The 27,958-nt window shown below is 56.2% G+C and overlaps 10 protein-coding genes across 10 annotated transcripts; 5 read left to right on the forward strand and 5 right to left on the reverse strand.

Annotated features, from left to right (window-relative positions):
* Window positions 1-3,897: 3,897 nt before the first annotated feature.
* Window positions 3,898-4,834, forward strand: B0H18DRAFT_1012493 (uncharacterized protein). The gene is made up of 2 exons (XM_048029047.1): window positions 3,898-4,349; window positions 4,408-4,834. The coding sequence occupies exons 1-2, from the start codon at window positions 4,121-4,123 to the stop codon at window positions 4,653-4,655; spliced, it is 477 nt and encodes a 158-aa protein (XP_047892331.1). The 5' UTR covers window positions 3,898-4,120; the 3' UTR covers window positions 4,656-4,834.
* On the forward strand, window positions 4,747-5,478 carry B0H18DRAFT_436758 (uncharacterized protein). Its single transcript, XM_048038092.1, has 2 exons — window positions 4,747-4,966; window positions 5,137-5,478. Exons 1-2 carry the CDS (start codon window positions 4,837-4,839, stop codon window positions 5,370-5,372), a joined length of 366 nt encoding a protein of 121 aa, XP_047892332.1. The 5' UTR covers window positions 4,747-4,836; the 3' UTR covers window positions 5,373-5,478.
* Window positions 5,479-5,996: 518 nt separating this feature from the next.
* Window positions 5,997-6,878, forward strand: B0H18DRAFT_1012499 (uncharacterized protein; the record flags this gene model as incomplete). Its single annotated transcript, XM_048029048.1, has 1 exon — window positions 5,997-6,878. A coding segment is annotated over one exon (882 nt), but the record flags the coding sequence as incomplete, so codon positions are not given.
* A 1,003-nt stretch (window positions 6,879-7,881) lies between these two features.
* On the reverse strand, window positions 7,882-9,698 carry B0H18DRAFT_1012501 (uncharacterized protein). Its single transcript, XM_048029049.1, has 4 exons — window positions 9,286-9,698; window positions 8,877-9,205; window positions 8,333-8,813; window positions 7,882-8,254 (listed from the first exon to the last, which is right to left on the reverse strand). Exons 1-4 carry the CDS (start codon window positions 9,475-9,477, stop codon window positions 8,213-8,215), a joined length of 1,044 nt encoding a protein of 347 aa, XP_047892334.1. The 5' UTR covers window positions 9,478-9,698; the 3' UTR covers window positions 7,882-8,212.
* A 3,433-nt stretch (window positions 9,699-13,131) lies between these two features.
* Window positions 13,132-14,356, reverse strand: B0H18DRAFT_1085524 (glutathione S-transferase; the record flags this gene model as incomplete). Its single annotated transcript, XM_048031928.1, has 7 exons — window positions 13,132-13,201; window positions 13,258-13,411; window positions 13,463-13,612; window positions 13,673-13,762; window positions 13,818-13,870; window positions 13,928-14,066; window positions 14,179-14,356. 7 exons carry the CDS (start codon window positions 14,354-14,356, stop codon window positions 13,132-13,134), a joined length of 834 nt encoding a protein of 277 aa, XP_047892335.1.
* A 354-nt stretch (window positions 14,357-14,710) lies between these two features.
* Window positions 14,711-17,452, reverse strand: B0H18DRAFT_1012514 (fimbrin). The gene is made up of 10 exons (XM_048029050.1): window positions 17,378-17,452; window positions 17,156-17,316; window positions 16,950-17,103; window positions 16,750-16,893; window positions 16,222-16,694; window positions 15,984-16,167; window positions 15,470-15,900; window positions 15,146-15,405; window positions 15,007-15,092; window positions 14,711-14,954 (listed from the first exon to the last, which is right to left on the reverse strand). The coding sequence occupies exons 2-10, from the start codon at window positions 17,230-17,232 to the stop codon at window positions 14,910-14,912; spliced, it is 1,854 nt and encodes a 617-aa protein (XP_047892336.1). The 5' UTR covers window positions 17,233-17,316; window positions 17,378-17,452; the 3' UTR covers window positions 14,711-14,909.
* A 144-nt stretch (window positions 17,453-17,596) lies between these two features.
* On the reverse strand, window positions 17,597-20,087 carry B0H18DRAFT_1012521 (amidase signature enzyme). Its single transcript, XM_048029051.1, has 9 exons — window positions 19,992-20,087; window positions 19,692-19,935; window positions 19,030-19,635; window positions 18,795-18,981; window positions 18,666-18,741; window positions 18,526-18,613; window positions 18,399-18,463; window positions 17,994-18,349; window positions 17,597-17,934 (listed from the first exon to the last, which is right to left on the reverse strand). The coding sequence occupies exons 2-9, from the start codon at window positions 19,721-19,723 to the stop codon at window positions 17,674-17,676; spliced, it is 1,671 nt and encodes a 556-aa protein (XP_047892337.1). The 5' UTR covers window positions 19,724-19,935; window positions 19,992-20,087; the 3' UTR covers window positions 17,597-17,673.
* Window positions 20,088-22,263: 2,176 nt separating this feature from the next.
* Window positions 22,264-22,918, reverse strand: B0H18DRAFT_436884 (uncharacterized protein). The gene is made up of 3 exons (XM_048038094.1): window positions 22,729-22,918; window positions 22,591-22,673; window positions 22,264-22,536 (listed from the first exon to the last, which is right to left on the reverse strand). Exons 1-3 carry the CDS (start codon window positions 22,837-22,839, stop codon window positions 22,380-22,382), a joined length of 351 nt encoding a protein of 116 aa, XP_047892338.1. The 5' UTR covers window positions 22,840-22,918; the 3' UTR covers window positions 22,264-22,379.
* Window positions 22,919-23,564: 646 nt separating this feature from the next.
* B0H18DRAFT_436942 (SET domain-containing protein) lies at window positions 23,565-26,119 on the forward strand. Its single transcript, XM_048038095.1, has 11 exons — window positions 23,565-23,601; window positions 23,659-23,939; window positions 23,993-24,141; window positions 24,204-24,365; window positions 24,419-24,446; window positions 24,499-24,644; window positions 24,695-24,892; window positions 24,950-25,127; window positions 25,177-25,293; window positions 25,348-25,908; window positions 25,964-26,119. The coding sequence occupies exons 2-10, from the start codon at window positions 23,690-23,692 to the stop codon at window positions 25,887-25,889; spliced, it is 1,770 nt and encodes a 589-aa protein (XP_047892339.1). The 5' UTR covers window positions 23,565-23,601; window positions 23,659-23,689; the 3' UTR covers window positions 25,890-25,908; window positions 25,964-26,119.
* B0H18DRAFT_1012546 (kinase-like domain-containing protein) lies at window positions 26,019-27,918 on the forward strand. The gene is made up of 3 exons (XM_048029052.1): window positions 26,019-26,041; window positions 26,100-26,873; window positions 26,929-27,918. The coding sequence occupies exons 2-3, from the start codon at window positions 26,294-26,296 to the stop codon at window positions 27,816-27,818; spliced, it is 1,470 nt and encodes a 489-aa protein (XP_047892340.1). The 5' UTR covers window positions 26,019-26,041; window positions 26,100-26,293; the 3' UTR covers window positions 27,819-27,918.
* Window positions 27,919-27,958: the final 40 nt, after the last annotated feature.

Below are 27,958 nucleotides of genomic sequence, written 5' to 3' on the forward strand. Positions count from 1 at the left end.
GGACATCCTGGAGGCCACTTTGAAGGAGAACCTCGCCATCCATACCTCGTCTAAGTGCCAACGGAGGCTAATCAGATTACCAACACACCGCACATACTGAGAGGATGCTCACGAGCTACAACCGCGACAACGCTGAAGGCTTCCGAGCCTGCTTGCATTTGGGGTGCTTTCGCGATGGAAAGCACAGCCTTCCGTACGCAGTGGTCGTAAGTGGTAGAGAGGATGCACGGTCAGCGCTGCTCTTGGCACGGCAACCTCACCGGTATATAGTCCGCAGTCAGTGTCGGAGGTAGAGCGGGACGGCAGGGCTGAAGCCACGTCGAAGTCCGGCGTATGTCTTCTGTGCGTGGGTGCGACTCGGAGCGCAGACAACATTGCTGAACGGACGTCGACTCCGCAATCGAGAGAAGCTCGCGCTGGGCCTTGGCGATCGATCAGTGCGTATTTACACCATGACGCCTGTTAGACCGCAGAGGGAAGCTCAGTTAGACACGGGGAAGCAGGAATGACGGCAGAGTCGGTGCGCACGATGCGGAACGCCTGAGGAAGAGTGAATGCGTGGGACGATCGTGGCAGCTTCTCATGTGGACAGAATGGGTGGAGCGGATGATTCGACGGAATGCACAGCCTACCGGGGGACTGCTCAGGCTGGGTCGGTCCCGGGATGCAGCACTAAAAGGAAGCCAGCTGCATGAAGCAAATGCAGAGACGTCGGCGTACCATGCTAACACGCACCCTTGCATCTCCGCTTGTTTCCATTCACGTCTAACTCCAGACGTCTTTGCAGCATCTGCACAGCGGACGTGACACATGAGTGACACGGACTCACAATTGACACCGGCGGACAAGCATAAACGAAACCTCAGGCTTACAAGCATACCGCCGCGTTCTTCGCAGCCAAGACATTGAAGTTGTTCATCAGGATTAGCTATCTGGGCGACCAATTTCACAAGCATGTTTGCTATCTGTTCTTCGTATTGTGGTGAAGATGCCCTCTTATGTTTTGACTGCATTCGGTAGCGGCGACATTCAAGGGCAAACCACTTACACAACAGACGGCCTCAACAGTCGGCTTTGGGCCTTGAAGATAAGTCATAAGTGACCTTTGCTTGTGGCTTCGAACAAACGGCTTCAATTACAATTATTACTGCGCTAGGGGTGCTGATTGATATCATCCAGCGATGCCTGTCGACGTCAAACATATTCAATAGTAACTCTGAGAAAGGAGTGACAGGTGCGCGCTTACCTGCTGGAGCATCAGGATCCTCAAGTCCATCGCCAGTACAGCGTGCTTGCCAACAAAAGTGGCCACCAGGAATAACGATCACGGGAACGCGACGCGTCAATGGCAGTGGCGTCGTCGCCACCAGCAGTCACCCAAGCAAGCACAACGCTTAAAGCGACAGCCCCTTTGCCAGACGAGTTGTGGCCCGAGACAATGCATGGTTGCCGGTTTGTGTCCTGAGAGCGACGCATCCGACCAAGTCCGACAGTTAGCAACTGCACACGTCAACGCACTCGACACGACGGTACGATAATCCCGGAGATGTGCCAATGCGTCTGCCGCTCCTCTCGGGCCCGGAAGGGTCGCACAAGGCAATGGCGAGATTAGGATGATGACACCATACAGGCCCGTCGAATCGTCTCCTGCCCGGAAAGGACAGCAGGTACTGGAAGCGCAGACTGCCGTGCTTGCAGAGCGGATCCGTCTGCAGCCCCATTGCAAAAACAACCTCCGTCAAGGCCGCGCGCGGCTTTGGACGACCATCGCGGCGAGGAACAGGTTTCGCGCCACGATCACGATCGACACGGAAGAGGAACGGTGCATGCATCCATGTCGTTTGTCAGCGAACCCCCCAGGGCAGCGAAGCCGGGCTTCTGCGAGACACACGAATCCAATCGAAGCCGCAGACGCACCTTGAGCGGCGGTAGTCGAGCAGCGCGGGGTGTGGACGCACCCCGCCGCTCTGTTCTGCTGGGCAGATAGCACCCCTGGGGATGGCCGACATGCGTGCAAGACAGTGCTAACGCCGCGGAAGTACGCTGGCAGGCGACCCCGAAGACGGGCGGTGGAGCCGAGCAGTCAGTGAGACGACGTCGGGCCACGAAGAACGAGATTGTACCTGGCCTTGGCCGTCCACACGGCGGAGGAAGCACGATCGTCCCAATGTCAGCGTACTGTTGTGATGTCCGCCGGTATTTATGTGGCGTGGCTTGCTGTTACTGAACGACCCAGCTCACGTCACTGAACACTTGAGTAATGACGCGTTGACGGAAGACATGGGCTAGTCAAGGTCATGGAGATGGCCTATGATGTAGCCTCTGCGCTGCAAGTCAAATCACTGAATGAACAGCTCGCGCCAGGGATCTTACCGTCCTACCGTGACAATTGACCGGCAGGTTATGATAGGTACGAAAGGGATGATGCGCAGATCATGCGCCTTTTCTGTCGATAGGGACCATGGAATGGTCGATGCTCAGTTGTTAAAGTGTCACTGACGATAGAAGAGCTTACTCCTTTTCCATTACGACTCCGAGACGGTTGACGGCGACCGGAGAGTATGAACGCCGGCACGCCTTCGTTTGGCAGCTCTTGGGCCCGAATTTCCGTCAGATAAATCGATGCGAGTAAGCACCGTCGACATCCGCGCGCGAGAGCCGAGACATGCGGTCGACAGCCACACATTACTGTGGCATCCTTTCAGAGCCCGTGCGGAGATTCGTGCGTCGTGCGGGTGCCCGTAGAACGGCGTTCAGTGGATGCAAAGGCAATCCGTTTGAGTGGCGCAACTCGAATGGTAACCTAAATAGTACAGACTCCGAGGGAAGCGACAACTTGACAGGCAGACGCAGTACGCCTACCGCTGCCGGGCTCGAGACTTCCCCGTTCGCTAGGGCTGCAATATTGCACGACTTATATTAGTAATGCAATTGCTACTAGCAGACGAAGAGACTTACGAGGCACGCATTTGGAGCGAACCTGAACGCGCTGGGTTGTCTCAGAGCCGTTCGACAATCGTTGACGTCTCTTGGCCTTATACAACCCAGGACGGACGTCGTGTTCGTTCCTGTGCAGGTGTAGTATCGTTCGCGTACATGAAGTATACGCTGACGCGCTGAATGCTGGACCACCATCGATCTCGCAGGATCATCCCAGTGACACGTCAACTAGCGTAACCGCAGTAGATCCTATATGAGGCCTAGAGGCCCGAATACCGGACGAAACGGTCAGATCGGCGGCGCCTTGAGCAAGTATTTAATCTCGGAAATGGGTTACACAAGGCCGCTGGGAGCGTATAGGCAGGCTTCCCTCTTACTCGTGGCAGGCTTCTCGCTGAGAGAGCGTGCGCGCAGTGGCAATCGCCAGTCAAGGGCGGCGTCACGCCCAGAGCCTGTAACGGGATTCTGATCAGGGAGCAGGGTCAGGAAATCCACGTAGATTTTACGATTCGTGGGGGATGCCGGCAAGCCCCCCCGTGATGGTCGCAGGTCGCAGGATGAATCGAACATACCTCATCCCGTGTCGTCGTGGCAGCGGAGTCGATTTGAGGCGGTCCCCAGTGGGCGTAGTTTCTGCCTGGGCAAATCTTGGAGGGAGGGAGGAGGAAGCCATCCCAGCGCGAACCGCATGGGCGGAAAGGCGACGAGATGCGCTAGAGCCGTCCAATGGGCAACGCCGGTCCGCGCCAGCTCCGATTGGCCGAAAGTTAAACTTCGAGGTGGCGCTTACCTAATGTGCTGATGGGCGTCGAGGTCCCCGCCGGATTTGGGCGTTGCGGAATTCGATATCCAAGGCCCTGTTCTGGAATTGATGCAGGCCCGAATTGGCAGGGCAGGCGAAGCGAAGTCCTGCTCAGGCTGCGAACCGTCCCCGTTCAAATACCCGCCCACCGCCCCGCCCAATCCTCTGATCCCTCCCCCGTCAACTGCCCGACACGACACCTGCCACGACCACGACCATCCCGCCATCGCGTCCCCGCTCGCGCCCCGCCATCCACCCCTCGCCATTGCGTGTGCCTCCGCACGCGAGTTCACGTAACCAACACTGCGCACGCGTCGCTTTCCGTCGCGTCACGTCGGCCTGCAAACGACGCGTCCTTCCTCTAAGCGGCCGCCCATCATGCACCGCTCGACCGCGAAGCGAAGCCTCGAGAACAACCACGGCGAGCTGGACGCGAAACTCGAGCTTCTGCAGCAGCTATGTCTGCAGGATGCCGGGGATGCACAGGCGCCTGACAACCCGCACCTCCGTAGCAGGATCTCGTACGTTGACCAGCGATGGCTCCAGGCAGAGTACGGGTGGACCATGGAATCCGCTGCTACATCGACAGTCAGCTTTCTCGACGAGGGTGAGTACAGCTGGGCATAATATATTCTGCGTGTGCGAGTGCTGATGCAATTCAACAGAAGAGGACATGGATGCGTGTATGCCGCATCTGTACGATCCTACGCTCTTCTCGGATCCGCGCGTCACACCGACGCTTCCCACCAAACCCACGACCAAGTCGCACCAGCGCGCATACAGTGAGAAAGACAAAGTGAGTCTTCTTGCAGTCGGCATCGAGCGTCGTTGCTCCCAGGGTCGTCCTCTTGTTGGCTCGGACTCGGGCACCCTACTTCGCGAATGGCCCGCTCTGGACTTGGAAGTCGTCTAGCATGACCGGCAAGCGGAATCCGTGATGGCGGGAAATTGGTTGAGACCAACCTTTTTACGCCAGCGGCGGTGTCGCGTTCGGGGTTCCACGTGCTCCGAACATCCCTGCCCCATAAGGACTAGCGCCCCTGCTTACCACACACGAGCGCTGCAAAGACGAGCCCTCGGCGTCGCCGTGCTCGATGGGAAAACTGTGGGACGTGCTCTCGCGTCGTCGCGGTCGATGTACACATCGTGGGTCGCAACGCATCGCACGGAGTCGCCACTCACCATACTCAGCCGCCACAGTCTTCTGGTCGAGAGACCCGACGAGTAAGTTTCTTTGGCTGGGGCGCGAATTGTGTGGATGTGAACGGCAGCAAACTTGTGGGAGACTCTGACACATGCGTTCGTCGTGCTTGAGGTCGAAGTGCCATGTCCGCATCGAGAACGAGTCTTTCTCGTATGCTGTTCGAGCAATTGCTGATGCCACCTGCTTCTAGCCTTTGCCTGCACTTCCCCGCCCGTCACTCGTCCGTCGAGGCGTGCCGGATGCTCCGCCGCCTTCGCCCAGCACGCCCCAACCCCTTCAACTTCGGTTACCCAACTCAAACACGCCACCTCGATCACCGCTCAGGACCTCCTTCTCCGTGACATCCCTCCGCGCGCAGGCTGCCCCTTCTACACCCAGGAGCACGCCTCCTGCATCTCCTCGCATCTCCTCGCCTCCGCCCACTAGATCGTCCAAAGCGAACACCTTCCCGCGGGGACCACAACCGAGTGGTGTGGATGCAAGTCAAGGCACTCAGTCCTCATCTTCCTCGGGACGTCCTTCGGCTGGGCAGCGTCATGCGACATATCCCTCGATAACTTCTACTCTGGAGCTGTTAGAGGAACGAGCTTCACCTGTGGAGAAACGCTTGGGTGTGCTTGTGACTGATACATCCGAGATGGCGGCGAACAATGCGGCGAGCCGCACTAATAGGCGCATGAGCGGGAGTGTCGGTCGCAGCAATGGGGAGACCATGAAGTCCGTAGTTGCGGGTGGTAACCCGGCGCCGAAGAGGCCCCAACGCCCGATTCTCCCTGCGCTTACTACCTCAGTGTCTACGCCGCAGCTGCGCACTCCGCCTGCGCTGAACTCCGCCGTGTCCTCCACGTCTAGCAGCTCTTTTACGTCTGGCACGACGGTGACCCCGTCGCCTGCGCCGACGACGCCCGCCACCTCGATTGTAGGCGAGTTTTTCCAGGCGTCTGACTCTGTGGGAGCGGCCGGCGATGCGCGCGAGCCGTCGTCGCGTTGGTCGCTGGACTCGGTGGCATCTCGCCCGTCGCCTACGTCATTCCGTCCAATGGGGGAGTCCCCGGTGGCCTCGGGCACCCCGCGACCCCCACATCAGGCAGGAAGCGGGACCGACTGATCAGCTTCATCACGCGCGGCAGATCGGGCTCGCTTGGCAAGGGGACGCCGCCCATACCCAATCCGGCGGGCGCCGCTCAGGATAATAGCGTGCCTCTCCCGCGATCATCAGTTTCGAGAGAGCCTCCGTTCGTAGTGGTTTCCCCCCGTCCCTCCCTGAGTGCACCCGCAGCCCCGTCCTTGCCCATGACGGCCTCGTCCACCACGTCCACGTCCACCTCGACGTCCATGTCGACCTCCAGGACCTCGTCGGCGGCGTCCTCCGCGTCTAGCCTCCAGACGCCCGTGTCGGTCGACCTGCATCGCCACGCGCCGTCGCCCAAGCTCCTGGACCCGTTCTCGCCAGACTCACGCTCGTTCGTGCCGGAGGCCTACGCCGCGCCAAATCCAAGGCAGGGCGCCCTCTTGCCGCCGTTCGAGTACCAGGACGTGCGCGAGCCGCACCATCGCCCGCCTACGCCACCCACCTCTCCGCCGCCGCAACCTACGCTGCCGCTTCCGTCGCCCGGGACGCCCACTGCGTCGTTCCTGGTATCCCCGCAGCTACGTTCGCAGTCCTTCTTGTCGTCGCTTCCGTTCAAGATCGGCCCGAAGCGGCGAGACAAGAAGCTTGTCATCACGGGCGTGCCACTAGAAGACACGGAGGATGGGCGGGAGACGGACTGGAAGGCGACCGACAAGCGGAGACGGTACGAGAACGTTGTAAGGTGGTGCGAGGGTTTTGGTGAGGTTCGAAAAATCGAGCGCAAGCCCGATGGCACCTTGCATGTGTTCTGGCGAGACTGGGAGTCTGCGGACATGGTGCGTCGCTCCCTCGCTCTGTAGCCTAAACTGGACTGACGCGTCGGACGCATCGTAGGTATGCCGCGTGCACGCCCAGGTGTACATCAAGGACGTCGGCCGCGTCAGCCTCGCCTGGCAGTACATCAGCTAACGTGCTCGCCGCACGGCCGACTCCAGCAACCCTGCTTCCTTCATTGACGACTTCATCATTGGGGCTCTGTGCTGCGCCGCCCTCACCGGGTCGCCCACTCTCATTTCCCATCGGCCAAAGCGCAAATGCTGGCGCCCACGCTCATTTTCCATCATGATCCCCAGATGCGCTTGTCACGGTTCCCACTCCACTGTACAACACACGGATCGCATATCACACTCATTGCTATTTCCATTGCCTCTTTGGTGCTCGCACGCTCCCATTCGCCCGTCGTCGTCATATTTGAAACGTCCGTCGCAGCAGTGCGTCAGCTGCCCGCGCACGCGTTTCCACCCAGCCTATCTCCCGCACTGTTGTTGGATTCTCTCGTGTCTAAGTTACCTCGCATCTCGGATTCTCCGTCTTCGCTGCGCTGTCTGATCTCTCTGCATGCTTCACCTTGTTTTCTAGACATATACTATAGCCCGCCGTGAGGGGCGGGTGCGTCTCCGCGCGGGGGCGGTATGAACCAAGAGGGTAAATTTTGAACTCTGGTCGTGCAGTAGTACAAAGTATCATAGAACATTGTAACAGTAGTTTGTTTAATACATGCTAGAAACTGTCGCAGTTGCTTGAGGTGGCGGAACGGCTACGCCTATACTGCCGCTCTCTAGGACGTGGACGAACGGCCATTGCGTGCCCGTACAGAATTCATTTGGGGTCCGGCCGGCACGGGGCTTTCCAAGACCTGCCAGTGCCAGTGCGTAACCTCTCGCCTCGTGCTTGCAGTTACGAGAAGCCGAGACAGAGTTCACGTAACGTACTTACCTCAAACATCATTTAGCATCAGCGTCCGAGATGGCCGTCTGCGAGGGACGAGGCTGGACTTGGACACCTGCAGGACTGATGTGCCCGTCCATCTCATGCTGTTCGAATTCAATTTCGCGCCAGGCGCAGAAGGAGGCGCCCTCGTTATAACTGGTTCTACATATGTGAAATCCTCTCAACAGAGGCATCCCGAGCGAACCATTCAGAGTATTAGTGAATGGCTTGCCTCGAGTCAGCTCGAAGGAGGTGAGATTAAGCGATAGGGTCCCTATTCAAAGGCTCTACAATACCAGAATCCATGAGACAGAACCCGGGAAAGAGGATTTATGGCGGAGTAAGCCTGTCAGAGCGAGCGCCGACTTCTGACATAGCTGCAAGGATGAGCTGACCCAATGGGTAGCGCCAGACCTCTCCTCGCTCAGAGCTTCTTCTCTCGACTTCTCTGCGACTCCAACCACCACTGCACCCGGCGCGAACGAGCAGAAGACCATCACATTAACGTCGGCGACATACGCAAAGAAGCACGGAATCGACGAACCTCGACCGACTTGTGTATTCCCTCCTCCATACTGTATTGAGGCTCGTAGTCCAGCGCTTGTCTCGCCTTCGAAATATCACACCACCGAGTTGCCGTCACCATTGCGACCCTAAAGCGCGTCAGCACCGGCTGCGTGCCCGTGAGCCACGCCCAGAGCTCTATGAGCATCGCGAGCACCATCGCCACGCTCCGCGGGATGACGGTGATCTTCGTAGGGACGTGGCCCGCCTCTTTCCACAGCGCCCTGGGGAAGTCCCAGAACGGCACCGGTGCGCCGTTCGAGATGAAGAATGCCTGTCCGGTGACGTCATCGTGCTTCGGGTGCGAGGGAGAAAGACGGTCTGCGGCGAGAAGGTGCGCGTACGCCGCGTTCGGGATGTAGGTGAAGTCGAACTTGTTCTGGTTGTTGCCGATCTGCGTGCCCGTGCGGCCCGCCTGGAGGGCCCCCATAAATCCAGGAAGAGCGTTGCGGTCGCCCGGTCTGCGAGTGAATGCGCGAAGTCTGAGAAGGGTGGAAAAAGCTTATAGGCGATTGGACGCGTACCCGAACAGGCCTGCAACTCGTAGTGAGCACGTCTTCAGCCCCGAATCTCCCTCCTCGTTCGCGGCCAATACCAGGCGTTCCGCCACCGCTTTGCTGTCATTGTAGTCGTCGAAGGGGACCTCCGGATATGGCACGCTTTCGTCTACGCCTGCTTGATCGCGGCCGTCGAACACGACGCTTGCGCTGCTCGTGTACACGAGCTTTTGCACCCATTCCGCCCTGGCCGCCTCTATCACGCGTCGCGTACCTTCGACGTTGACCCGAAACATCGCATCCTTCGGTGCGCCTTGAATCAATGAAGCGGTGTGTATGATACACGTAGGATTGCTCTGCAAATGGTTCAGCAAAGCGATCAGAGACCGTACAGAAGCGGGCACAAATGTAAGGCTAGAAAAGAGATGCCACTCACATCCTTCACTGCTCGCGCGAGGTCCTCCCTGTTCGTGATATCTCCCAAGAACACTCTGACGCGTGGATCAGGATCTGCTGACGGCGCAATGTCGAAGACAGCCACAGCGGTCTCACCGCGTTCCAAGAGCAGCCGAACGACGTGGCTGCCTAAGAGGCCATTACCACCAGTGATCAAGTAAGATTCTGGCATGGTACACGGAGTTCCCAAGTGTAGTTGACGGTCGAGTGACGAGTACAGTGACAGGGGGTCGAGATGCTGCGTTGTCTTTCTGGCTCAGGTGGCTTTGGCTCTGCCCAGGCAGTGTTGCAGACAGAGTTCGAATGGAGTAAGTAGTTGGTGGCGAGTGCAGTTGGCGAGCTGGCTGGCCTTGCACAGCTTTTGAGGAGAGCGATGGATGGTACCTTATAATTAGACGCAGTGCGCCACCGCGCGAGTCCGACTCGGGTCTGCCGGTCCCCGACGGCACGTGGTCGCGTACCACTGGCAACTGACCTCACGAGGTTTCTTCTACCATACCTACAGTGATCCTCCGTTCAAGTCTTTCAATTCTGCCTTGGTTTACACCAGCTATCGTGGTCATGATAGGTGTGTCAAATCTCCAGAAATCGAACTTGCACTCTCTAATGAGCCTCTAATACTTAGTACACATATCAATGGAGACTCACGGAGTCAATGCACGAGCGCTGCCAGTGGCACACGCACGCGCATCGTGACACCGTGCTGGCAGCTGTACTCCGAAGTCGGTGTTGAAATCGCAAGGACAATAAAGGTAATTCGTCTAGCCTGGTACAGTATGATGCGATGTCCAGCATTTGGTTTTTGAGATATGCAACCAGCAGGCTAGGAACCAGCGGAGGTGACATCTAATACTAGTGGCATAGGTCGCTCGATTTTCCGCTTGCAAGAGAACTTTCGGTTGGGCGATCAGAATTCTTCGTGCACTGAATCAGTACAAAAGATTACTGCATCTAATATGATACTGCGCACGAGGCCAGGAAAGCACGACTGTCGGCACAGTCGCTCGTGTCGTCCAGTACCTGTATGTTATCTTCTCTATGTCTGTAATTACAAAGTCTTATCCTTGATGGTTTTAATCAAGGGTCCCTCCGCCTTGGTCGGCCTATGCCCGCCACGAAACCTGCAAATCGACAACGCGAACGTCAGCGGCCCGGGCGGCACGATATTTCTCCAACACTTTCGATGTTTACTCGCGGTTCGTTCATCTTGTGTCGATGCATTAATCAGAAACTCTGTCGTTGGGACCCTCATAGGTTTCCCAACACTCGCCCTCTGAGGAATGACTCAATGGTCACTCGGGTCCACTATCCGCCCTCACATCGACCCCTGTCCATCCGCTCGCAACTCTTTCAATAATCACCCCGTGGCTCACCGGGAGCTCTGAGTTTGACGGGGCCAAGGACCCTGTGCCCCGAAGAAGGGCGACGAGAATGTATGTCCTAGCTACCTACCGCTCAGCCTCCGCCACACGAGGCTCTCCCTTCTCGAGTTCGTGTGTCTCGCCGAAGCTCTAACATCGGCATCCCACACCCTTCGATGCATGCACTCTTCCTCTTCCATACCGATCGTGATCGTGGCGCATGCTCGCCCCTATGCATAGACCCGCGGATGGTCACCCGCAAGCGGTGGTCGGCCCAGATGAAAGTTTAGGCAGTGAGGTACAAAGGGACCTGTCATGCAAACACTGAAGTCTGTGCTTCCCGCGCGTCTCCTCCTCCTCTGCTTGTCACAGGATGCAGGTCTGATACGCAGTTGGCGAGACACACATGGTGTTTTCTGATTATCGTGAGTACTGTAACTCTCCAGGACCCCATGAGGGGCGGTGGTAGACAGCTGCTGCACATTTGCGAGCTATCATGACATAGCAAATGCGCCGACATACATCTCCACTGACTTGCTAGCTGTCGAGAGCCTCGCTGACACAAAGCGGCACCCCGAAATATGTCTCGGAGCAGACATTTGTATAGCTAATGGGACAGTGCCTCAATTATCATTGATCTAGATGACTGCTGGCCATGCATGGCCTGATGAATGTGCAGGTATCATTCAGTCGAACCGCCCGGTACCCTCTATCATTCGTTCAGCCTCCTATCGGCATGCACTGTCTGCTGATAGACTATAGTTCACCGATCTTGATGCCACTACAGGTAAGCGCATGCCTCCGGTCTCTTGTTTACCTGTTTACTGACACTGCACCAGACATCCGGGAGGCATCGCTGGAGGATAACACCCAATATCAACCTGTGCGCAGCGCAACGAAGTGTGCGGAGTCGAGCTATTCCAGCAACGGACACTTACAGCTTGCCTCAAATCCGACAGTGTTGGAGCCCTCTCGTAAGAAGTGATGAATTCGCAAGTATTACCGCCGTCGAGTGTGGCGAACACACCAAAGGATAATCATAACATGTAATGTGCGTGGTTGGCTTTAATGGACAGAAGCAGCCTGGCACCACTGATTAAGGTAACATCTTGATGTTAGGGGGATGCTGCTATACTTACCATACGCCTCGTCAGTGGCTGTCGATTCCGATCCCGTTCGGTTCGCGCGTGGTCCCGCGGTCAATTCATGCTCGGAACAACCACAAGTCGGCGCAAGGATGCAAAGCGAATGTCAACATGGCTTGCGACGCCTCTGCACTTCAAGTTGCTCCATGCAGCTGGCTTCTGTCGAGTGTTGCATCCCCGGGACCGTCCCAGCCTGAGCAGTCCGCCGGAAGGCTGTGCATTCCCTCAGCGAACCACCTGCTGCACTCACCTCGTCTAGACGAGAAGACACCGTGATCGTCCCACGTGTACGCTCTTCCCCAGGCGTCCCGCCTCGCGAGCACGAACTCTGCCGTCACATTGCTTCCCCGCATCTAACTGAGCCTCCCTCTGCGCCCTCTGCGATCTACCGGGCCTCACCGTGTAAATACGCACTGATCGATCGCCAAGAGCTTCTCTCGATTGCGGAGTCGACGTCCATTCAGCAATGTCGTCTGCACTCGGGGTCGCACCCACGCAGTGAAGATACACGCTGGACTTCAACTGGACTGCGACGTTGCTTCGGCCCTGCCGTCCCGCTCTACCTCCGGCATTATATACCGGTGAGGGAGCCGTGCCAAGAGCGGGTGCATCCTGCTCTCTACCACTTACGACCACTGTACGAGAGGCTGTGTTTTCTACGGCGAAAACACCCCAAATGCACGGCGACTTTGATCATTCGCTCGAGCTTCGTCGCTCAGATCAACCTCGTAAGTATTCTTTCTATGACGTTTGATGCCTTTGTAGGCTAATACGGTCCATACGAACGTCCGACTGCCTCGAGGCCGTCGTCTGGATGGATCGACAACAGTTGCACCAGTGGCAACGGTCTCCGGCGTCTGCCATCTTCACCTTCTGCCTTCTAGTGTCCCGTCGCGCTAAGCGCGAGAGGCTGTGTGCTTCCTAGACAACTTGCACTCTGGGTCATCGCTCACGACATCGTCAACCTCTGTGCAAAGTTCGCAAGCCTGTACCACGGAACCATTTAAGGGTAAACTATGGCTGTCGGCATCCTAGGTGACCGGTGCTTTTGTCCGCTGCATTTCCGGAGGACCCTGCTATTCCGCCAGCGGAGCTACGGGTCAATCTGCGTCTCCGATGGGACACTCTGGGAGGATTTGCCTATATTGCTATTAGGCCCACACCAATTGCAAAGTCGGCAACGCGCGCATGAAGGCCCCACCGGCGGCGGCGGTCGGGCGGTCGTCGTGCATTCAACATCAGGATATCGTACACCTTGCGTACACCACACGGTTATGTCTGCCGAATTTTCAAATTGCATTATCCATCTCGAGCAGTTCATCACGGTAGCGCAGTGCCGGCATTGATCGCGTTCGCAACCTGGCTCGTATTGGGGCGGTTGTGCGCATATCTGCGCATCGGCGGTATGAGCAAAGCTCACATGCTGCACACCTGGCTGTAACTTACCGTTCGTAGCTATCAATGTATAAATCTTCCGTACTACACGTCCGCTTAAAAGCAGGGTAGTTCAAGAGGCGATCGAGGTAAGTTCGGAATTGTGGCCCCTCGGGTACTGCGAATCCGCGATAGTGGACGAGGACGTTGGTAGAGCGGAAGAGCCCTATGTTGCAGTGTCAGCGCTGCGATTTTTTTTTGCAGACAAGACACCTACAGGGCCCGGCCATGACATCAGCTAGGCTGAGGGTGCCGCCCTCTCGCCATAAACCGAAGTTTGATTCGCTCTCTTTCTCAGCCCGTTGGAAGAGCTTGATGAGGCCATTGATGGCCTCCACAAAGTCTCTTGCACCTTGGATCTGTTTTTCTACGTGAAGGCCAGTATCAGCACTAGTTGCAGACGACGACTTTGTACAACCGGGCATGCCTTCGTCTTGCGCTTGGACGTAGCGATAGAAGGCGGGAATCAGTGTGCGATCGACATGATCAGCTTGTAGACGTATGAGAGCCCGCGCGTCTGATGATGTCCTCAGCATTGTGTAAATGCAAGATAGAGTTGAAGTGCTTCATACATGGCTCGGTTATAGGGGGGAGTAGGCTTTGTTTCGTCTTGGATGCTGCAACACTGATTGAAACGATACAATATAAGCGCTCCATACGCGTGAACGCCAGAGGCACCTACTCCTCCAAAAACTCCAGTATCACCGTGCTCTCATTCACGGCTCGTGGAGGATTGTAGTTCTCCAGTCTCAAACCTGGTACGAGACCCTTTGGGGACACCTCGAGGAGATCGGCCGGTTTCTTATACGGATCGACTTCATCTGCGATAGCCATCGCTCACAGTCAGCAACGCCTTCATTCAGCCTGAGAGGCGCTAGCCACGGACAGTACTAGTGTTCTGTTAGCCAACCGTACTGTTCTCGACTATGAAACATACCTTATAATCAATTCCAAGATACTCAAACGCGACCCAGACGCGTTGGACGAAGGGACAGAAGCAGCTACCGAAGAGTGTGATGTCTTTGGGAGCACTGTGTGCCTCGGCGGTCTCCTTCGCTACGCCTGTGCACTGCAGGTGGTAGGATCTTCCACTGTCAGCTTTCGTGGACATGGGTGCTTGCAGTCCAATTGATGTTGTATGTGATCTGAGACTGCACGCACAACTATGTGAGTGTCAAGTCCAAGTTGCGAACGCGCCCGTCCCATCGTGAGCGGTGGACTGGTGACTTCCACCACAGTCCATGCCGTCACTATTCACCACGGTCACATGTGCGCGTTGTCAGACCGTTCACTGACCTGCGTACCGATGCTCGCGAGGTGCGCACTCTAGCAGGGTAGTAGCGAGCAATGTGTGAGCGAAGAGAGAAGTCACGCTAGCAGTAGAAAGCGCACATACCCACCTGGGGATGATCCCCGCGGCATGATGCCGTCATACTCAAACGCAGCCACCAAGGCTTTACGCAGCGGGATCATTACAACACCGGATTTCATTGTTGTATCGTACTACATATTCCTTTGCGCTTCTCCACTCTTCATGATTCGTGAGACATTACACTGTGAGTTTTATGTGATACATCACATAGTTGTCCGATCCCCGTCATTGATACACTAGCAATCGCCGAACCGCAGGATAGTAAGAACATAGTTTAGATAGCTTCTTGATTTCACTGGCTGCCGATCGCCATAAGACTTCCGACGAATGTCATGATCTACGAGATCCATTAGCTGGCGCGACATAGCATAGGCGATGTGACAACGTACCAGACGTGGGCGGATGTCAACGATATCCTCAGGCACGAGGAAGATCAGGGCGTTCATCTTACGTGCGATAGAGATGGCGAGTTTCGCTGAAACAGAAGACTTCAGCTCTGCGAATGACACAACAAATGCATGGACGCACCATTCTGTCGGCGGTCTTCATACGGCCCGGTCTCATTGACTGGAATAATCAGGCTAGGGTCGACGATACCAGGGCGCAACGCCTCCAACAAGTCGAGGAAGAAAAGACCAGTAGTGAGCGAGGGATCCTTGAAGGACCGGATCGGCTTGACGCCGGGCTTCGCCTTCTGAGCCGTCGTGTTCGCCCACTTGAGGATCTCCGTGTCGGTGATAGGACGACCCTTGCCCGAGAGCGAGCTAAGCGTCCTGGTGATGTTCATCCTGGAAGGAAGAACAGACATCAGCACGCAGTCCATGCGGCACATCCGTGTACAATGCTACTCACCGCATGAGCTGCCATACGAGCCCGAGAACAAGAGTCTTCGAGCCGTCGACGATGTCAGCGCCCTGGATGCCGACCATGTGCATCCCGTTCTGCCTCGCGAGCTCCACGGAGTAGTTGCAGTTCTCGACCTGCTTGAAGCGCGAGAGATTCGACTGGTTGGGCGTCACGCCTATGTCCTCCTCTTCCTCGCCGTCCATTGTCTGGTAGCTAGGAGCAGCACCCCCCTTCGGCTTGCTCACGCGCCGCCATACCACGCTGCCAGGGACAATCTTGTCGAACGCCTGCAGGATGATCAATCCGTCTTTGAGATCCTGGAACAGGTTGAACACGCCAGGCTCGACGCCGAGCGAGTTAAGCCAGAGCGTGAAGACGCGCGCCTCGCGCTCGCCCTCCGCGTCAAAGTCCTCGACTGCGCCGTAGTCCTTCGCTTCCTGCTCGTCTAGCGGGGCGAGGCCGGGGTGGTTGTTGAACAGGTTGGCGACGAACGCGAGGTTCAGGCGCGGGTTCCCGAGACCATGGACGCGGGCGTCAGGTACTTCCGGCACCCAATCCTATCCGCGTTCTGGAGCACCTCTTCCGCGCGCTGGCGCACATCGCGCGTCTGGAGAGGGGCGCGCGAGCATTCGTCTGGCTTGAGCTGGTTCAGGAGAACGGTGTAGTTCTCGCCGTCAGACACGTCGCGGCTGAAGTTGTTCACTCTGTAGCGCGGATAAGTGAATAGACGATCGGAACCATCGTAGAGCGTTACTGACCTGCGGTGCCATCCTGCAGCCTTCAAGTGGTAGTTGAACCACCGCAGGAGGATCTGGTCGGGAGTCAAGCGGAGGAGGTCCTCAATGGTCTCACCCTCCTCACACAGACGGTAGAGCTCGGGGTGGATCTTGATGTCCACCTGTGCGAGCAGTCCTCTCCGGATGACCTGCCAGATGAGACCGAGAATCAAGTGCTCCCTGCCCTCCGCGATGTCCGTAGGCCCGATGTTCACGACGGAGCATCCAATCGCCTTCGCGGACATGATAACGACGTTGTTGTTTTCAGTCATCTGAAACGCGTTCAAGGGCTTGCGCGGTGTTGGCTTGTTCAACACACGCGGATCGATCGTGTCGGGCACGGAGTCGTTGATGAGCTTACAGAGGATGAGACCGTCTCTGCACTCGTCGAAGAGCTGCATCGTATTCGTAGGGATCGGTAGGCGATGCGCAATGTCTGAGTCGCCTTCCAGCACCTACATGATAACGTTTGGTGAGTGCCCTATAGGATTGTACACTGGAGCTACGTACGGAGTTGATGTGATTTGTGAATTCTGCCCGTTCATCTTCGTTGATGGTGTGGCTCACGTTCGCGTTAGACCCCTGGACGGTGACCTTGCCCTTGTGCGAAGGCAGCATGGATGCAGGAGCCTGCGTCTTCATCTTTGCGTTCAGCTGCATCAATAGCCTGGATTCAGCACAAAGGGCAAGACAGAGGCAATGCAACGCACCTCGACCCAGTCCTCCAACTCGAGCTTCCCGCTTGCGTCCACCTGCACATGCTTCAAGGTCTCTCGTGCAGCATCGTAGGACTTCCCCGATGCCTGTAGTACTTGCAACGCGCTTGATTTGTCGACGCGACCGGGAGTGTCGGTGTGGATCGAGCTGCCGGGCTTGTAAGATCGCAGATTCCGCATGCGATGGTTCTAAGACGTACTTGAAGCGGCTGATGAGGTCAAACATCTCATCTTGAGAGACCTCCGGGAACTTCTTGCGCAAACGTAGGGCATCCATGGTGGTTTAGCGGGAGGGGACGGGTAAAGTAGAGGAGGGTTTGGTAGAGAGCAGTGATTCCTCCGCAGTGACGTCGCGCGCTGCCTGATATAGTCCTGCGGTCACGGACTGCGCTCACACAGCATCCACGAACTTTGCTACGCACCGAACTGTGGACGTTGCCTCTGCTGCGCTCAAATGCGAGAAGGTATGTAGCTATATGTATGTCGGTAGATCCACATGGCTGCTAAGTAGGCGAAGACGGCAGCCACCAGCGGAGATCGATGCGGACTGGATTGAGTTTCCGTGCCGGCAGGCTGTTAGCGGGCATCTTGAGGCGGAGCTTGAATACCTCCGAGAACAACGGTCCGCAACGTTTATGTTACTTGCGTACTCGTCCCGGTCAGTGATTCAGTAGCAGTAGTACAGGGTGCAGTTCCAATGGCATCAGGCGCGTTCTATCTAGTCGTCTGACTCGAATAATACATAGGCTTTCCCTTCCTTCTTCAATAAACTCTCAATAACCTTCATACCTTCGAGCACCTTCTCTTCTTCGAGACGCTTCCCCACAATCTGCACACCAACCGGTAAGCCGTGCATCTGCTGCGCGTCGTACATCCGGTATTGAGCAGCTTCGATCGCGTTCTTCGGTTTGAATGCACCGAGCGCGTCGAGTGCGGCGTCGACGTGCGTCACAGGGAGCACCCCAGCCGAGTAGTCAAGCTACGATAAACGGATGCATGAATACCAGGAGATAGCACGCTCATGGAAACGAAGCTCACAATATTCCAAAGGAACGTGTACCCGCACGCCTTCCACCCCGCCTTCATCCCTCCAATCGGCGGAGCAGGCAACGAATTGGGCACCGTCAAGATAAAGTCAATAGAGTTCGCATGCACGAACTCGAACCACCGCTCGCGGTAGCTTTCTCGTTGCGAAACGAGGGCGAGGTACTCCGGCACGCTCTTCTCGTACCAGCTCTCCACGAGCCCAGCATAGATCTCGTCCTGCTTGATGTAGCGTAGGTACCAGGTGTACAGCTTCCTCAGGAAGTGGGGCACGCGGAACATCGCCGCAGCTTCCTGCACGCCTGGGTCATTCGTCTCGCCCGTGCGCATGGGTTTCATGCATGTTTTAGCTGTGGAAGTCTTGAGATCTTTGATCAAAGCACCTGAAAGAGGGCCTACCTCCGTCCGACATGAGCAATTGAGAGGCGATCTTGAGGCCTTCATATGAACTCGGCGAGTCATTACTGTAAAGCGTCCGTATACAGGTCAGTGCTATCTCGAATAAAAAGTGGTTGCAGGCACATACATAGGGAACACTTCGTGTCCATTGGCTTCAAGGACGGAAACCACCTCCTGTAATGCGCGCCGACAGGCGGGTGAAGGCGTTATCACACCTATAGAATGCATTGAGCTCCATTCTCCGCGAAACAGCGAGACTCCGCGAACCGTCGTCCCACAGTACACCCCACCGGATCGGCTTTGACTCAGAAAGGTTAACCTCACGCCAAGGTAACGAAAGCACCTATGGGCAATACACATGAGGACACCTGCCTTCGAATGCAACTTCACACTTACCGAATGGTCGTATTCCCATGGCTTCATGCTCATGATTGCCCGCCAAAACATCTCTAGATCCTCAAGAGTGCGCGTCATAGGCGAGTACACGGCCGGAATACCCTCTTGACCCGGCATACTCGTAGGATTACCAGTCTTCAAAAACCGATGCATCGACGCCTTTATGGTATATATACCTGAGTAGTGCCTGGGGCGACATCAGCGCAACTCCAAACGTCTGACAACATGCACGTACGCCGGAGCGCGTACAGAGCCTGCGACGTCCGTCCCGATACCAAGGCGCGAGCCCCCGTACGCGAGTAGCGCGCCCTCACCACCGGTCGACCCTCCGGGAGTATACTTCTTGTTCCATACATTAGTCGTCGTCCCAAAAACATCATTCGAGCACTCCAATGATAACAGCGTGATCGGGACGTTCGTTTTCACGAACGGCACCGCGCCGGCGTCCCGCAGGAGCCGCACCAGCGCAGACTCCTTCTGCATCGGCTTGCCCACCCATGCAGAGTAGCCGATGCACGAGTCGTAGCCCGGGATGGCGGACGTGTCCTTCAGACTGACAGGCATGCCCGCGAGCGGGCCCTGCTTATCGCATATCTTCGCCCACTCCTCCGCGGTGGGGATGAGGATCTCCGTGAGGCAGTTCGTCGCTGCGTGGGCCTTCAGCGCTTTCTTGCCGTACGCTGCGAGGATGTCCGGCGGGCTGAGGGACCCGCCTTGGACGCCTGCGACGATTTGGGACGCAGGCTGAGCGAGGATGCTCTTATCTGCTGAGCTCAGCGGGGCATGGTAGACTGGCGGGAGGCCCTCGATGCGATCCCTGCGCTCCTGTTGCTTCGAAGCGCTATTACCGTAGCAGTCAGGTCGGCTATCATGAAGGGTGTATGGTGTAGTACTCACCAGGCTTTCCGGTGGGCCAGAAACGAGAACATCGCCGCGACCCAGCTGCTGACACTCGCGTGAAGAGTGAGCGCAGCCTGTTGGACATGGCTGGTATGATGACACGGTACTTAAGCACTCCCACGAGAGTTCGGTGCTATATCAGCACTGAGCTGGGCCTAGCACGAGATCATGGGAGTAGACCAAACGGAGCTTCGAAGGCTTCTGAAGATAATAGCGGTTTACGGCAGTCGATAAGGTGTACCTAGTTCGTCACAGGACCAGAGTCAAGTGGTGAGTGTGAGCGTTGAATGAACGAACCATGAACTAGACCATCAGTTCCTAACAAACGAGTTTTCCGCAAGTGAGTATGCAGAGTCTGAAGGGACCTCGAAGCTCGAGCGAAACAGAGGTGGGGGCGTGAGGCAGACCGACTTTGTGTGAATGCAGAGCGCTCATCGGCAGGCGCTACTCGTAACGCTGTTCACCACACTTCAACGTTTCAACGTTCTTCAACACTCGGTGAGATGGTCACTGTCAGCTGCGTCTAACGTGCGCCGCTGGCTGCAAGATGGGTCGAGAGCACCAGCCGGTCACCAGGGAGGACCCGCCAGCGACTTCTGTATGTGCGAGCCTGAGTCTATTCTGTCTTAGCCTACACTGCGACTTGATCAGAGTGGATCGCCGTATGCAGTCAAGGCCAGTGCCAGAGGTGGTCGACCGAGTGCCGCTGCGTGATGAACTTGAATATGGGCTCCGAGTCTAGGAAGGGGAGTGCAAGGAGTTCGATTCGGAGGAGCAGGTTGTGCCATTATGGTGAGTATTCGACTTTGCATGCTCGCCGCACACATGCGGGGCCTTGCTTGATGGATGGGTGCTCGGGAACATCGCCGCGGGAGATTCTACAAGGCCACCTCGTACGAGTGTAAAACTCGATGCCCGGTGGGGGGGCTGCCGGAGAGTGGTCGATAGGTGTCGAGCCTGCCCGTCGGCAAGTCTGCCTACTAATAGTGGAGGTACAGCCCCCGAGCGGCACGCACGGGCTGAGAACGTTCTTGCGACCACCATCGTTTCCGAAACAGGACTTTGAACGATCCGCCGACAGTCCACATCGGGGTATCGTGCTGGAGGTGCTGAGAACGGTAGGTAAGGTGCCTTCCAGCGGTGAAGCGGCACAAGTACATGCCTGTGGTTCATTTGTGACGGCGCAACCCTTCTCCGGGCGTCTTTCAACTTCGTAGGTCGACATAGGCCGTCGTTGCTCGCAGGCTACGACGAGTAGCCTGAGACGTGTGTGGTGTCACTTTACTCGTGTGTGTCCCCAGTGCAATAGCCAAAAACATCAGAAGCTGATTCGATAACACACAGAATGGACCTTTCATCGACGGTGCTACGGGAGGCTAGAAACTAACCCCTCCTATAACAGCAGCAAGAAGTCATATATTCAGTCCTTGTCCCCGCAATGGGCGTAAGGGGTGCGTACGACCTGGGGTCCGAGTCATTTGGTTCGACGAGTATTCGCGATCTGAAGTACGACGCACTGTTTGCCTTGCATATAGGTCCGCAGTACACTGTGCTGGAGGTCAGGTTAGCGAACGCTGATCCAGTGAGTACTCGCCGACTGACCGCTATTACCTGGAGACCGTAATGCTACGTGGTCGTAGACTGAACACGGGAGTTCACAGATCTGTCAGAGTTGCCAGCTCGGCGCAGTTGACAAAGTGACATGGTGTCCCTCGTTGGAAACGTTAAACAGGGAGAAATCGAAGATACGCTTCACTGTGGTAGCAAACACGACTGGCCACCGTGTTCGCGAGGTATTCGGTAACGGGGTCGCTCGTTGCAAACACCAGACGGCAGCGCCGCTAGAACACCATTGGCTGGCCAATCTGTCGGACGGCAGCTAGCCCGGCGCCGTTAATGGTCACCACAAATGCAACGTCGCCAGAGCGTCGCCCGACGTCCAGCGCCCATGCCCTATCCCAGCCCGTCTTCGCCTCTGGTTAGACCGTCGCGCCCGTTGTCGTGTCTGGCGGAATCAACCCTGAGCCTCCTGCCTCGCGCCTCAACCTCCAGCGATGCCGCCACGAAGTTCGTTACCGCATCCAGACGCCCGTTGCAGAAATATATCATCAGCCCTGAAGGGATTTGCGGGACCAGATGTGCTTGCGTGCGCAGAAGTCGCTCACGACGGTGAGAGAACGGGACAGATTCAGTTGTCTCCGTGGCGCGTCAGGCCAGCGCGGCTCGCGAGTCGCCGCCACTTTCCCCCTCCCACAGTCTTGGGTGTTCTACAGCGTTTCATCCGTCATGCAACTCTCGACCGCAACTCAGACCGCGACAGGAAGTCAAACTCTTGGCTGGCCTTCGTCACAAGTACTGCCAGCAGCCGCACACGCGCCCCCATGGTGCCAGTCGCATTCGCAGCTCCGTTGATTTGTCACTTGGGTACTATAGTCAAGAACCCTGCGCTTTAACACCACACCGTGACCTTCGTACTCGCAAGGCGTTCTGGAGACATCGTCACAGGGGTAGCTGTTCGGAGTGGTCGGTGGGATGGCCCAACTCATCGTAAGCACTCTTCACGGATGTATCATTACGGCTGAGTATCAAAACAATTCTTTCTCCAATCGTTGCCACTGATTTTGTGACAGTGGTCCCCCACAACTTGAGTACATGATGGCACAATATAGCAGTATCCTCTACCGGCTATCGGTCTGAATCTGCGTCACTTGTCTCCTCTCCCGAGTCATCGTCGCCATTGGTGCCATTGACACCCTCCGCCACCGTCGTTGGGACAATCCCGCAGCATGCATCACAATCGTTCCGGTTTCTGTCCATCACGAGATGCTGATCGACCAACATTCTGCAGGTGCGTCATTAATATGCAACGTCACGCCGCACCGCACCGCACACTCACTCTTGGTCGCACTCGTTCGGACAGTCATGCTCGTGCCTCTTGTGGCGCACACTTATCCTGCATGCGGTCCTGTTGCAGTCGATCTATGTCAACTCGTGTCACGGCGTCGACGGTCAACATCTCGTGAAGGCTGCTCACGTAGTGACGCCTGGTCTGGACTTGGTGTCCGCATTCGTACCTGCAGTAGGTGACTAGGTGGTAACACATCGTCAGGGTAGGAGGCGAAAGTGTGTCTGCCTCTTGGGACATGTGGTGACCCACCGGTGTTTTTATACGGGTGATAACCCATCCGGGGCCTTGGAGTTGTGGTCCATCCGAGTCGCGTTGGGCCGAGGGATGATCACGGCGCCTTGAAGTTTGAAGCTGGAGCCCCGAGCCAATTCGTCGGGTACGTGGCTATCTCACCCCTATGATTCTGAACCCGTGTCTTCTAAATTGCGAGGAGCATCGAATTGCGTCTTGGAGGATCCGTGCGCTGTTCGACAAATCACAACAGTGGGAATGAGGCATGTACGCGGGCAGCATTGACAGAAGCGTACGGTTGGTCCGGACCTTTTGATCCCACCCTTCGCAGCGGGACTGTGTCCAGGTCTCATCCCACGCGTGGTGGCCGCGCAGGTCCTACCTTCCTGCGTCAGGTGGCCGCTAGTCAGGATTGCCACCACAAGATTGCGACAGCCATGCTGTTGCTGTGTTGTAGCAGCACGGTAGTTGCGTACTGTTGTCATAAGTCAACTCGCGAAAATTGACTATGCAGTAATTTTGTTCTGCTACTCATGCTGTCTCTTGGCGATGGTCAACAATAGTTGTCATTATCGCTCAGAATTGCGATGATTATATAGCCATACTGTACTGTGTTTCGATCCTGTGAGTAAAATGACTGATTAATCCAACGTTGAACGCATGATTTCGAGGATTATTTGCACATGTTAGAAACCGAAGGCGTTGCACAACAGAGCCAAACAAACGCCAGGCGAAAACGACGTCATCTGCTCATAATTTGTTTACAATGTAAGTTTATAGCGACTTTCTCACAGACCACCATCTTGCTGTAAAGTTGAAGTTCAGATCCGGTTGATCCTTACTCTGACTGCCTCAAATGTCGTTCGAAAGCCTACGTTCCTCGCGAAAAGCAAAAGAGGCCAAGTCATTCGTACAGAATGCAGCCATCACGAAGACGGAGAGTCCTTCCGAGCAAGTGGGCGGGAAACGACATGAAAAAGATGTTGCGGCAAATCAGTTTCGGGTAGGCGACCTTACTTCGGAACAGGCGCAACTTCAACCTTTCCAAGTCCGAAAATCCAGCATAGCGGGTCGGGGTGTGTTCACTGCGCAGGCCCATAAACCTGGTAAGTGTTTCCAAAAGTTCCTCACATGGGCTAAATGATCTGAAAAAGTACAGGGAGCGTGATCACAGCGGTCAAGCCCTATGTTAGCGTGTTGTCTACGCCGTATCTAGCGGAGTTTTGTACGAATTGCAGTAGTGCTCCGAAACCACCCGCGAAGCTGAAGAGGTGCACCAGATGCCGCGTCGTGTGGTATTGCGAAGATGTGGGTATATCTTCGCGCTTGTCAGTGTCTCGGATGATGCGGCTTACGCCTCCTTACCCCAGAAATGCCAGACAATTGACTGGAGCGTCCACAAGTACGAGTGCAGAGCGTTGCAGAAATGGGAAGAGTCCGCACCATCTAGCGCTAAGGTTCCTAGTGATGCTATTCGCTGTCTTGGACGGATCGTCTGGGGCTTCAAGCTGCAGGGTCTGGATAGCGAATGGGTGCGTCTGTATGTGTACCACAGAGCTGATGCTAACCCGGTCTCGGTCTACAGACAAGAGAAGTGAAACAATTTCAATCCCGTAAGTCGCAGTATTGTGCCACACATCTCAGCCGCACTTACTATGTCCCCAGATAGAACTTCATTGCCGCCTTCCGCGTACGAGCCGTACACCCACATTGCACACTCCCTGATTCGCTATCTCGGCGTTGAGTCGCCCCTTGAGCTCGAACCCTTTGGCATCAAGTCTACTGCAGACCTCGTTGACACGATCTCCAGGGTATGCGCGCCCATTGATTGGGTCGGCTCGACTGATGTGGTGGTTGGCAGTTCACGACGAACGCGTTCACCCTGACGTCGTACGCACTCAGCCCTATCGGAGTGGCTTTATCCCCTATCACTGCGTCGATCAATCACTCCTGCGATCCCAATGCGGTCATAATCTTCCCTCGAATATGCGATCAACCTCACATGCAGGAGCCTCAGATGAATCTGGTCGTCATCAATGGAATAGCACCTGGAGAAGAGGTACGGCAAGGCAGTAGTGCTACTGCAGCGATTGACGTATCGATGCGTCCCGTTTAGGTCACCATCTCGTATATCGATGTCACTCTGTCGCATGAGGACCGACAGAAAGCACTCAAAGAGACATACAACTTTGACTGCAAGTGCACGCTGTGCTCGACTCCACGCTACGACGATCCTCGCACCGCAATGTTCTGCCCTGCGCGATGCGGCGGAATCCGTCCTATCCCGACCGAAGGTTGGTCAACATGGTGTTCCCTCCGATGGCACTACTAAGAACGGAATAGACAGCAGTCCGCCGTGCAAGAAATGCAAGGCCACGACAGAAAACGTCGACGGCGAGCTTGACGCTCTCAATGTGGGACAAGAAGCACTAGGAAAGGCCACAGCAGTGCAACACACGGGTAAGGATGGCCAAATTCATATCGAGCGAGCGAGCGGCACTAAGAATTACACAGACCCACGGAAGGCAATCCAGCTTACAACCAACATCATCCCCATCTTGATGTCTGCCGGACTGACTCCATCATGTCACCCCCTCCTCGCCATGACACGCCTGCACCAAGAGCTTCTCATCGCGTCTCTCTCTGGGTCAACGACGCAGGAAGCACTCGACGAGACGATCCGCACCGCGGCGAGGTACGTCGCCGGTCTCTTGGCCATCCTCCCGGCGGGACACCCAGTGCGCGGTGTCGCCCTCGCGGAACTCGGCAAGCTGCTTGCGGTGGACGAGCCGTCTCCGCCTGCGGACACGGCTGGCAGCGCAGACCGTTTCCCGCCCTCCGGATCCGCGCGCCTGAAGCTGGCGCACGAGACGCTGGTGAGAGCGAGGGGTGAGCTGTTGGTCGGATTCGGAACGGATAACAGCGGAGGGCTGGTCGGAAGGGAAGTGAGGGAGACCATAGTCCGGTTGGAGCAGGAGCTGGGCGCGTGGACACAGGGGATTAGGAATGCGCTGGACGATGTGAGGGCAGCAAGGTCCAGCGTCTCGAAAACTTAGTATATGGAGGGCATCAGATGTGAGTCAACATGCTATTGGTACCATGGCTTATTGATATGCAGAGAGTTTACAAGTGGAATCTGATGAGTACAGCGTTTTGATTCAGACCACTTCCCCCATCCATAACAGCTGTCAATGCAATCGTCAATGCGGTAAGCCCGAGTAATATACATTCTAATCTCGACCACAGGTAAGTGACTCGACAAGCAGCTCGGATACACAGTGCGGAAGGAGGTTGTACGGATGTCGGAAACCAAGAAGTCATCCGGGGTTGACAAGCGGATGTCCAATGGCTAACAGATATAAATGCGCTGCGTATCTCCCAACAAGCTTCAACACTTCAAGCTTTGCGCACTTTGGCACTGGCTGCCAGTCACCACTCATTCGACTTCGACACTTACGCCATGCCTCATCATCTGCACACGCCGCTTCCCGACCTCTCTATGAAGTTGATCGACAACGGTCGACTTCAACTCCTCGAAGTCCTAGGCGCAGGCGCCTTTGGAACAGTGTACCGCGCTCACGACCGCGATTGCCACGGGTCGCCCACATTCCGTGCGGTCAAAGTGATGCCGAAGGTCACTGACCGCACGTCCGAGCGCGGCAAACTCCTGGAGCGCGAATGTACTCATCACAAGTACGTCTCCGGACATCCGAACATCGTCAAGCTCCACCGCATCGCCCACGACTCGAAATTCGTCTACGTCGTTCTCGACTATGTTTCGGGAGGCGATCTTCTGGGCCTCATCCTCAATCACCGCCTGGCGCGGAATGACGAGCTCATCAAGTCGATCCTCGTCCAACTGGTTGACTCGGTGTATGCATGCCACCAAAACAACATATACCATCGCGACATGAAGCCGGAGAATATCCTCGTTAACGAGGATATGAGCAGCATTTTCCTGAGCGACTTTGGTCTGTCGACGAAGAGCTCGGGCAAGAGTTATATGTTCCGTGTGGGCACTTCAAACTATATGAGCCCAGGTCAGTAGAGATTCTTAGCACTCCGATGTGCACGCGCTCACGCCCACGAGTACAGAATGCTACAACGCCAATGAACTCTGGGACGACTATGACCTTCGGCGCAACGACATATGGGCTATTGGCATGATCGGCATCTGCATCATTGCCGGCCGGTGTCCTTGGAGACGCGCATCCACCAAGGACGAGAACTTCTGCGCCTACGTCGAAGACCAGCGCTATCTCCGTGCTGTACTCCCGATATCAAAGGAGGCAGACGAGATATTCAGGCGCATCTTCACCATACGAGAGGAAGATTGCATCGACCTCCTCGAACTGCGTCAACTCCTCATCGACGTCGACACGTTCTACATGAGCGAGGCGGAATTCGAGCACGCACAACCATCCGCCAAAGCGATCTACGACACGTACGAACCATGCGCGCACCCCGAGGACAATACGACGCTCGTCGAAGATTCCTCTTCCTCCGTCTACCTCTCGACATCTGGAGAAACGTCAGAGTCCGGATTCTCTGGGGAGCGTGCGCCCAGCACTTTCCCCTGTCCTGCTTTGGACATCGCCATTGGTTCATGCAGCAAATTCGTAAACGAGTCGGAGTTGCCAACGATTCCCGAAGAAGACAGCCCTCCCCCTCCTCCCCTCGACGCACCCTCCATTCCCGACCGCGCCTTCACCCTCGGCTCGTCGGGGACCTGCTCGACATGCGAGGACCCCGATTCCGACTCATCTTCTGAAGAAGAAAGCGACGGGCCTATCACTCCCGAGACGTACGCGCAGGACCCGGACGTCGCCGTTCCAGAGCTTTCTGAAGGAGCGGGGTTGGGTGTACAGGCGGTCAAATTCAACATCGAACCGTTCGAGAAGACTCGACGGAGTCTCACAGGACCACAGTTCCGTGTCCTGAGTGGGCTGGTGGAGAGCGTCAGTCGTATGCTCACAACGGTGTAGCGGGCGCTCGGACATTGCTATCCACGCATCATCATACCCGTAGCGTAGTTTGTACTTCACGCAATATCAAAAACTATTCATAAATGTGTCGATGCCCCAGTGTTATCGGTGGAATGTTTCCAACCTTTGCCCGCCACTGC

The sequence above is a fragment of the Fomitopsis serialis genome (genome assembly GCF_022376445.1).
Source record: "Fomitopsis serialis strain Sig1Antser10 chromosome Unknown B0H18scaffold_42, whole genome shotgun sequence".
Taxonomy (NCBI): domain Eukaryota; kingdom Fungi; phylum Basidiomycota; class Agaricomycetes; order Polyporales; family Fomitopsidaceae; genus Fomitopsis; species Fomitopsis serialis.

Excerpts from the sequence above, each read along its gene's own strand:
- B0H18DRAFT_1012493 (XM_048029047.1), top strand. The coding sequence starts at position 4,121 with ATGCACCGCTCGACCGCGAAGCGAAGCCTCGAGAACAACCACGGCGAG. Across the intron at positions 4,350-4,407 it reads AGTCAGCTTTCTCGACGAGG|AAGAGGACATGGATGCGTGT; the intron begins GTGAGTACAGCT and ends GCAATTCAACAG.
- B0H18DRAFT_436758 (XM_048038092.1), top strand. The coding sequence starts at position 4,837 with ATGGGAAAACTGTGGGACGTGCTCTCGCGTCGTCGCGGTCGATGTACA. Across the intron at positions 4,967-5,136 it reads CTGGTCGAGAGACCCGACGA|CCTTTGCCTGCACTTCCCCG; the intron begins GTAAGTTTCTTT and ends ACCTGCTTCTAG.
- B0H18DRAFT_1012501 (XM_048029049.1), bottom strand. The coding sequence starts at position 9,477 with ATGCCAGAATCTTACTTGATCACTGGTGGTAATGGCCTCTTAGGCAGC. Across the intron at positions 8,814-8,876 it reads CGAGTTGCAGGCCTGTTCGG|ACCGGGCGACCGCAACGCTC; the intron begins GTACGCGTCCAA and ends ATTCACTCGCAG. Across the intron at positions 8,255-8,332 it reads GAATACACAAGTCGGTCGAG|TGGTGGTTGGAGTCGCAGAG; the intron begins GTTCGTCGATTC and ends CGCCGGGTGCAG.
- B0H18DRAFT_1012514 (XM_048029050.1), bottom strand. The coding sequence starts at position 17,232 with ATGGATGCCCTACGTTTGCGCAAGAAGTTCCCGGAGGTCTCTCAAGAT. Across the intron at positions 17,104-17,155 it reads GACCTCATCAGCCGCTTCAA|CTCGATCCACACCGACACTC; the intron begins GTACGTCTTAGA and ends CAAGCCCGGCAG. Across the intron at positions 16,695-16,749 it reads TCACAAATCACATCAACTCC|GTGCTGGAAGGCGACTCAGA; the intron begins GTACGTAGCTCC and ends GTTATCATGTAG.
- B0H18DRAFT_1012521 (XM_048029051.1), bottom strand. The coding sequence starts at position 19,723 with ATGTTCTCGTTTCTGGCCCACCGGAAAGCCTG. Across the intron at positions 18,982-19,029 it reads GGCTCTGTACGCGCTCCGGC|GCACTACTCAGGTATATATA; the intron begins GTACGTGCATGT and ends ATGTCGCCCCAG. Across the intron at positions 18,742-18,794 it reads CATGGGAATACGACCATTCG|GTGCTTTCGTTACCTTGGCG; the intron begins GTAAGTGTGAAG and ends TATTGCCCATAG.
- B0H18DRAFT_436884 (XM_048038094.1), bottom strand. The coding sequence starts at position 22,839 with ATGTCCCAAGAGGCAGACACACTTTCGCCTCCTACCCTGACGATGTGT. Across the intron at positions 22,674-22,728 it reads TCCAGACCAGGCGTCACTAC|ATCGACTGCAACAGGACCGC; the intron begins GTGAGCAGCCTT and ends GAGTTGACATAG. Across the intron at positions 22,537-22,590 it reads CCGAACGAGTGCGACCAAGA|AATGTTGGTCGATCAGCATC; the intron begins GTGAGTGTGCGG and ends ACGCACCTGCAG.
- B0H18DRAFT_436942 (XM_048038095.1), top strand. The coding sequence starts at position 23,690 with ATGTCGTTCGAAAGCCTACGTTCCTCGCGAAAAGCAAAAGAGGCCAAG. Across the intron at positions 24,645-24,694 it reads TCGTTGACACGATCTCCAGG|TTCACGACGAACGCGTTCAC; the intron begins GTATGCGCGCCC and ends GGTGGTTGGCAG. Across the intron at positions 25,294-25,347 it reads CACAGCAGTGCAACACACGG|ACCCACGGAAGGCAATCCAG; the intron begins GTAAGGATGGCC and ends AGAATTACACAG.
- B0H18DRAFT_1012546 (XM_048029052.1), top strand. The coding sequence starts at position 26,294 with ATGCCTCATCATCTGCACACGCCGCTTCCCGACCTCTCTATGAAGTTG. Across the intron at positions 26,874-26,928 it reads TTCAAACTATATGAGCCCAG|AATGCTACAACGCCAATGAA; the intron begins GTCAGTAGAGAT and ends CCACGAGTACAG.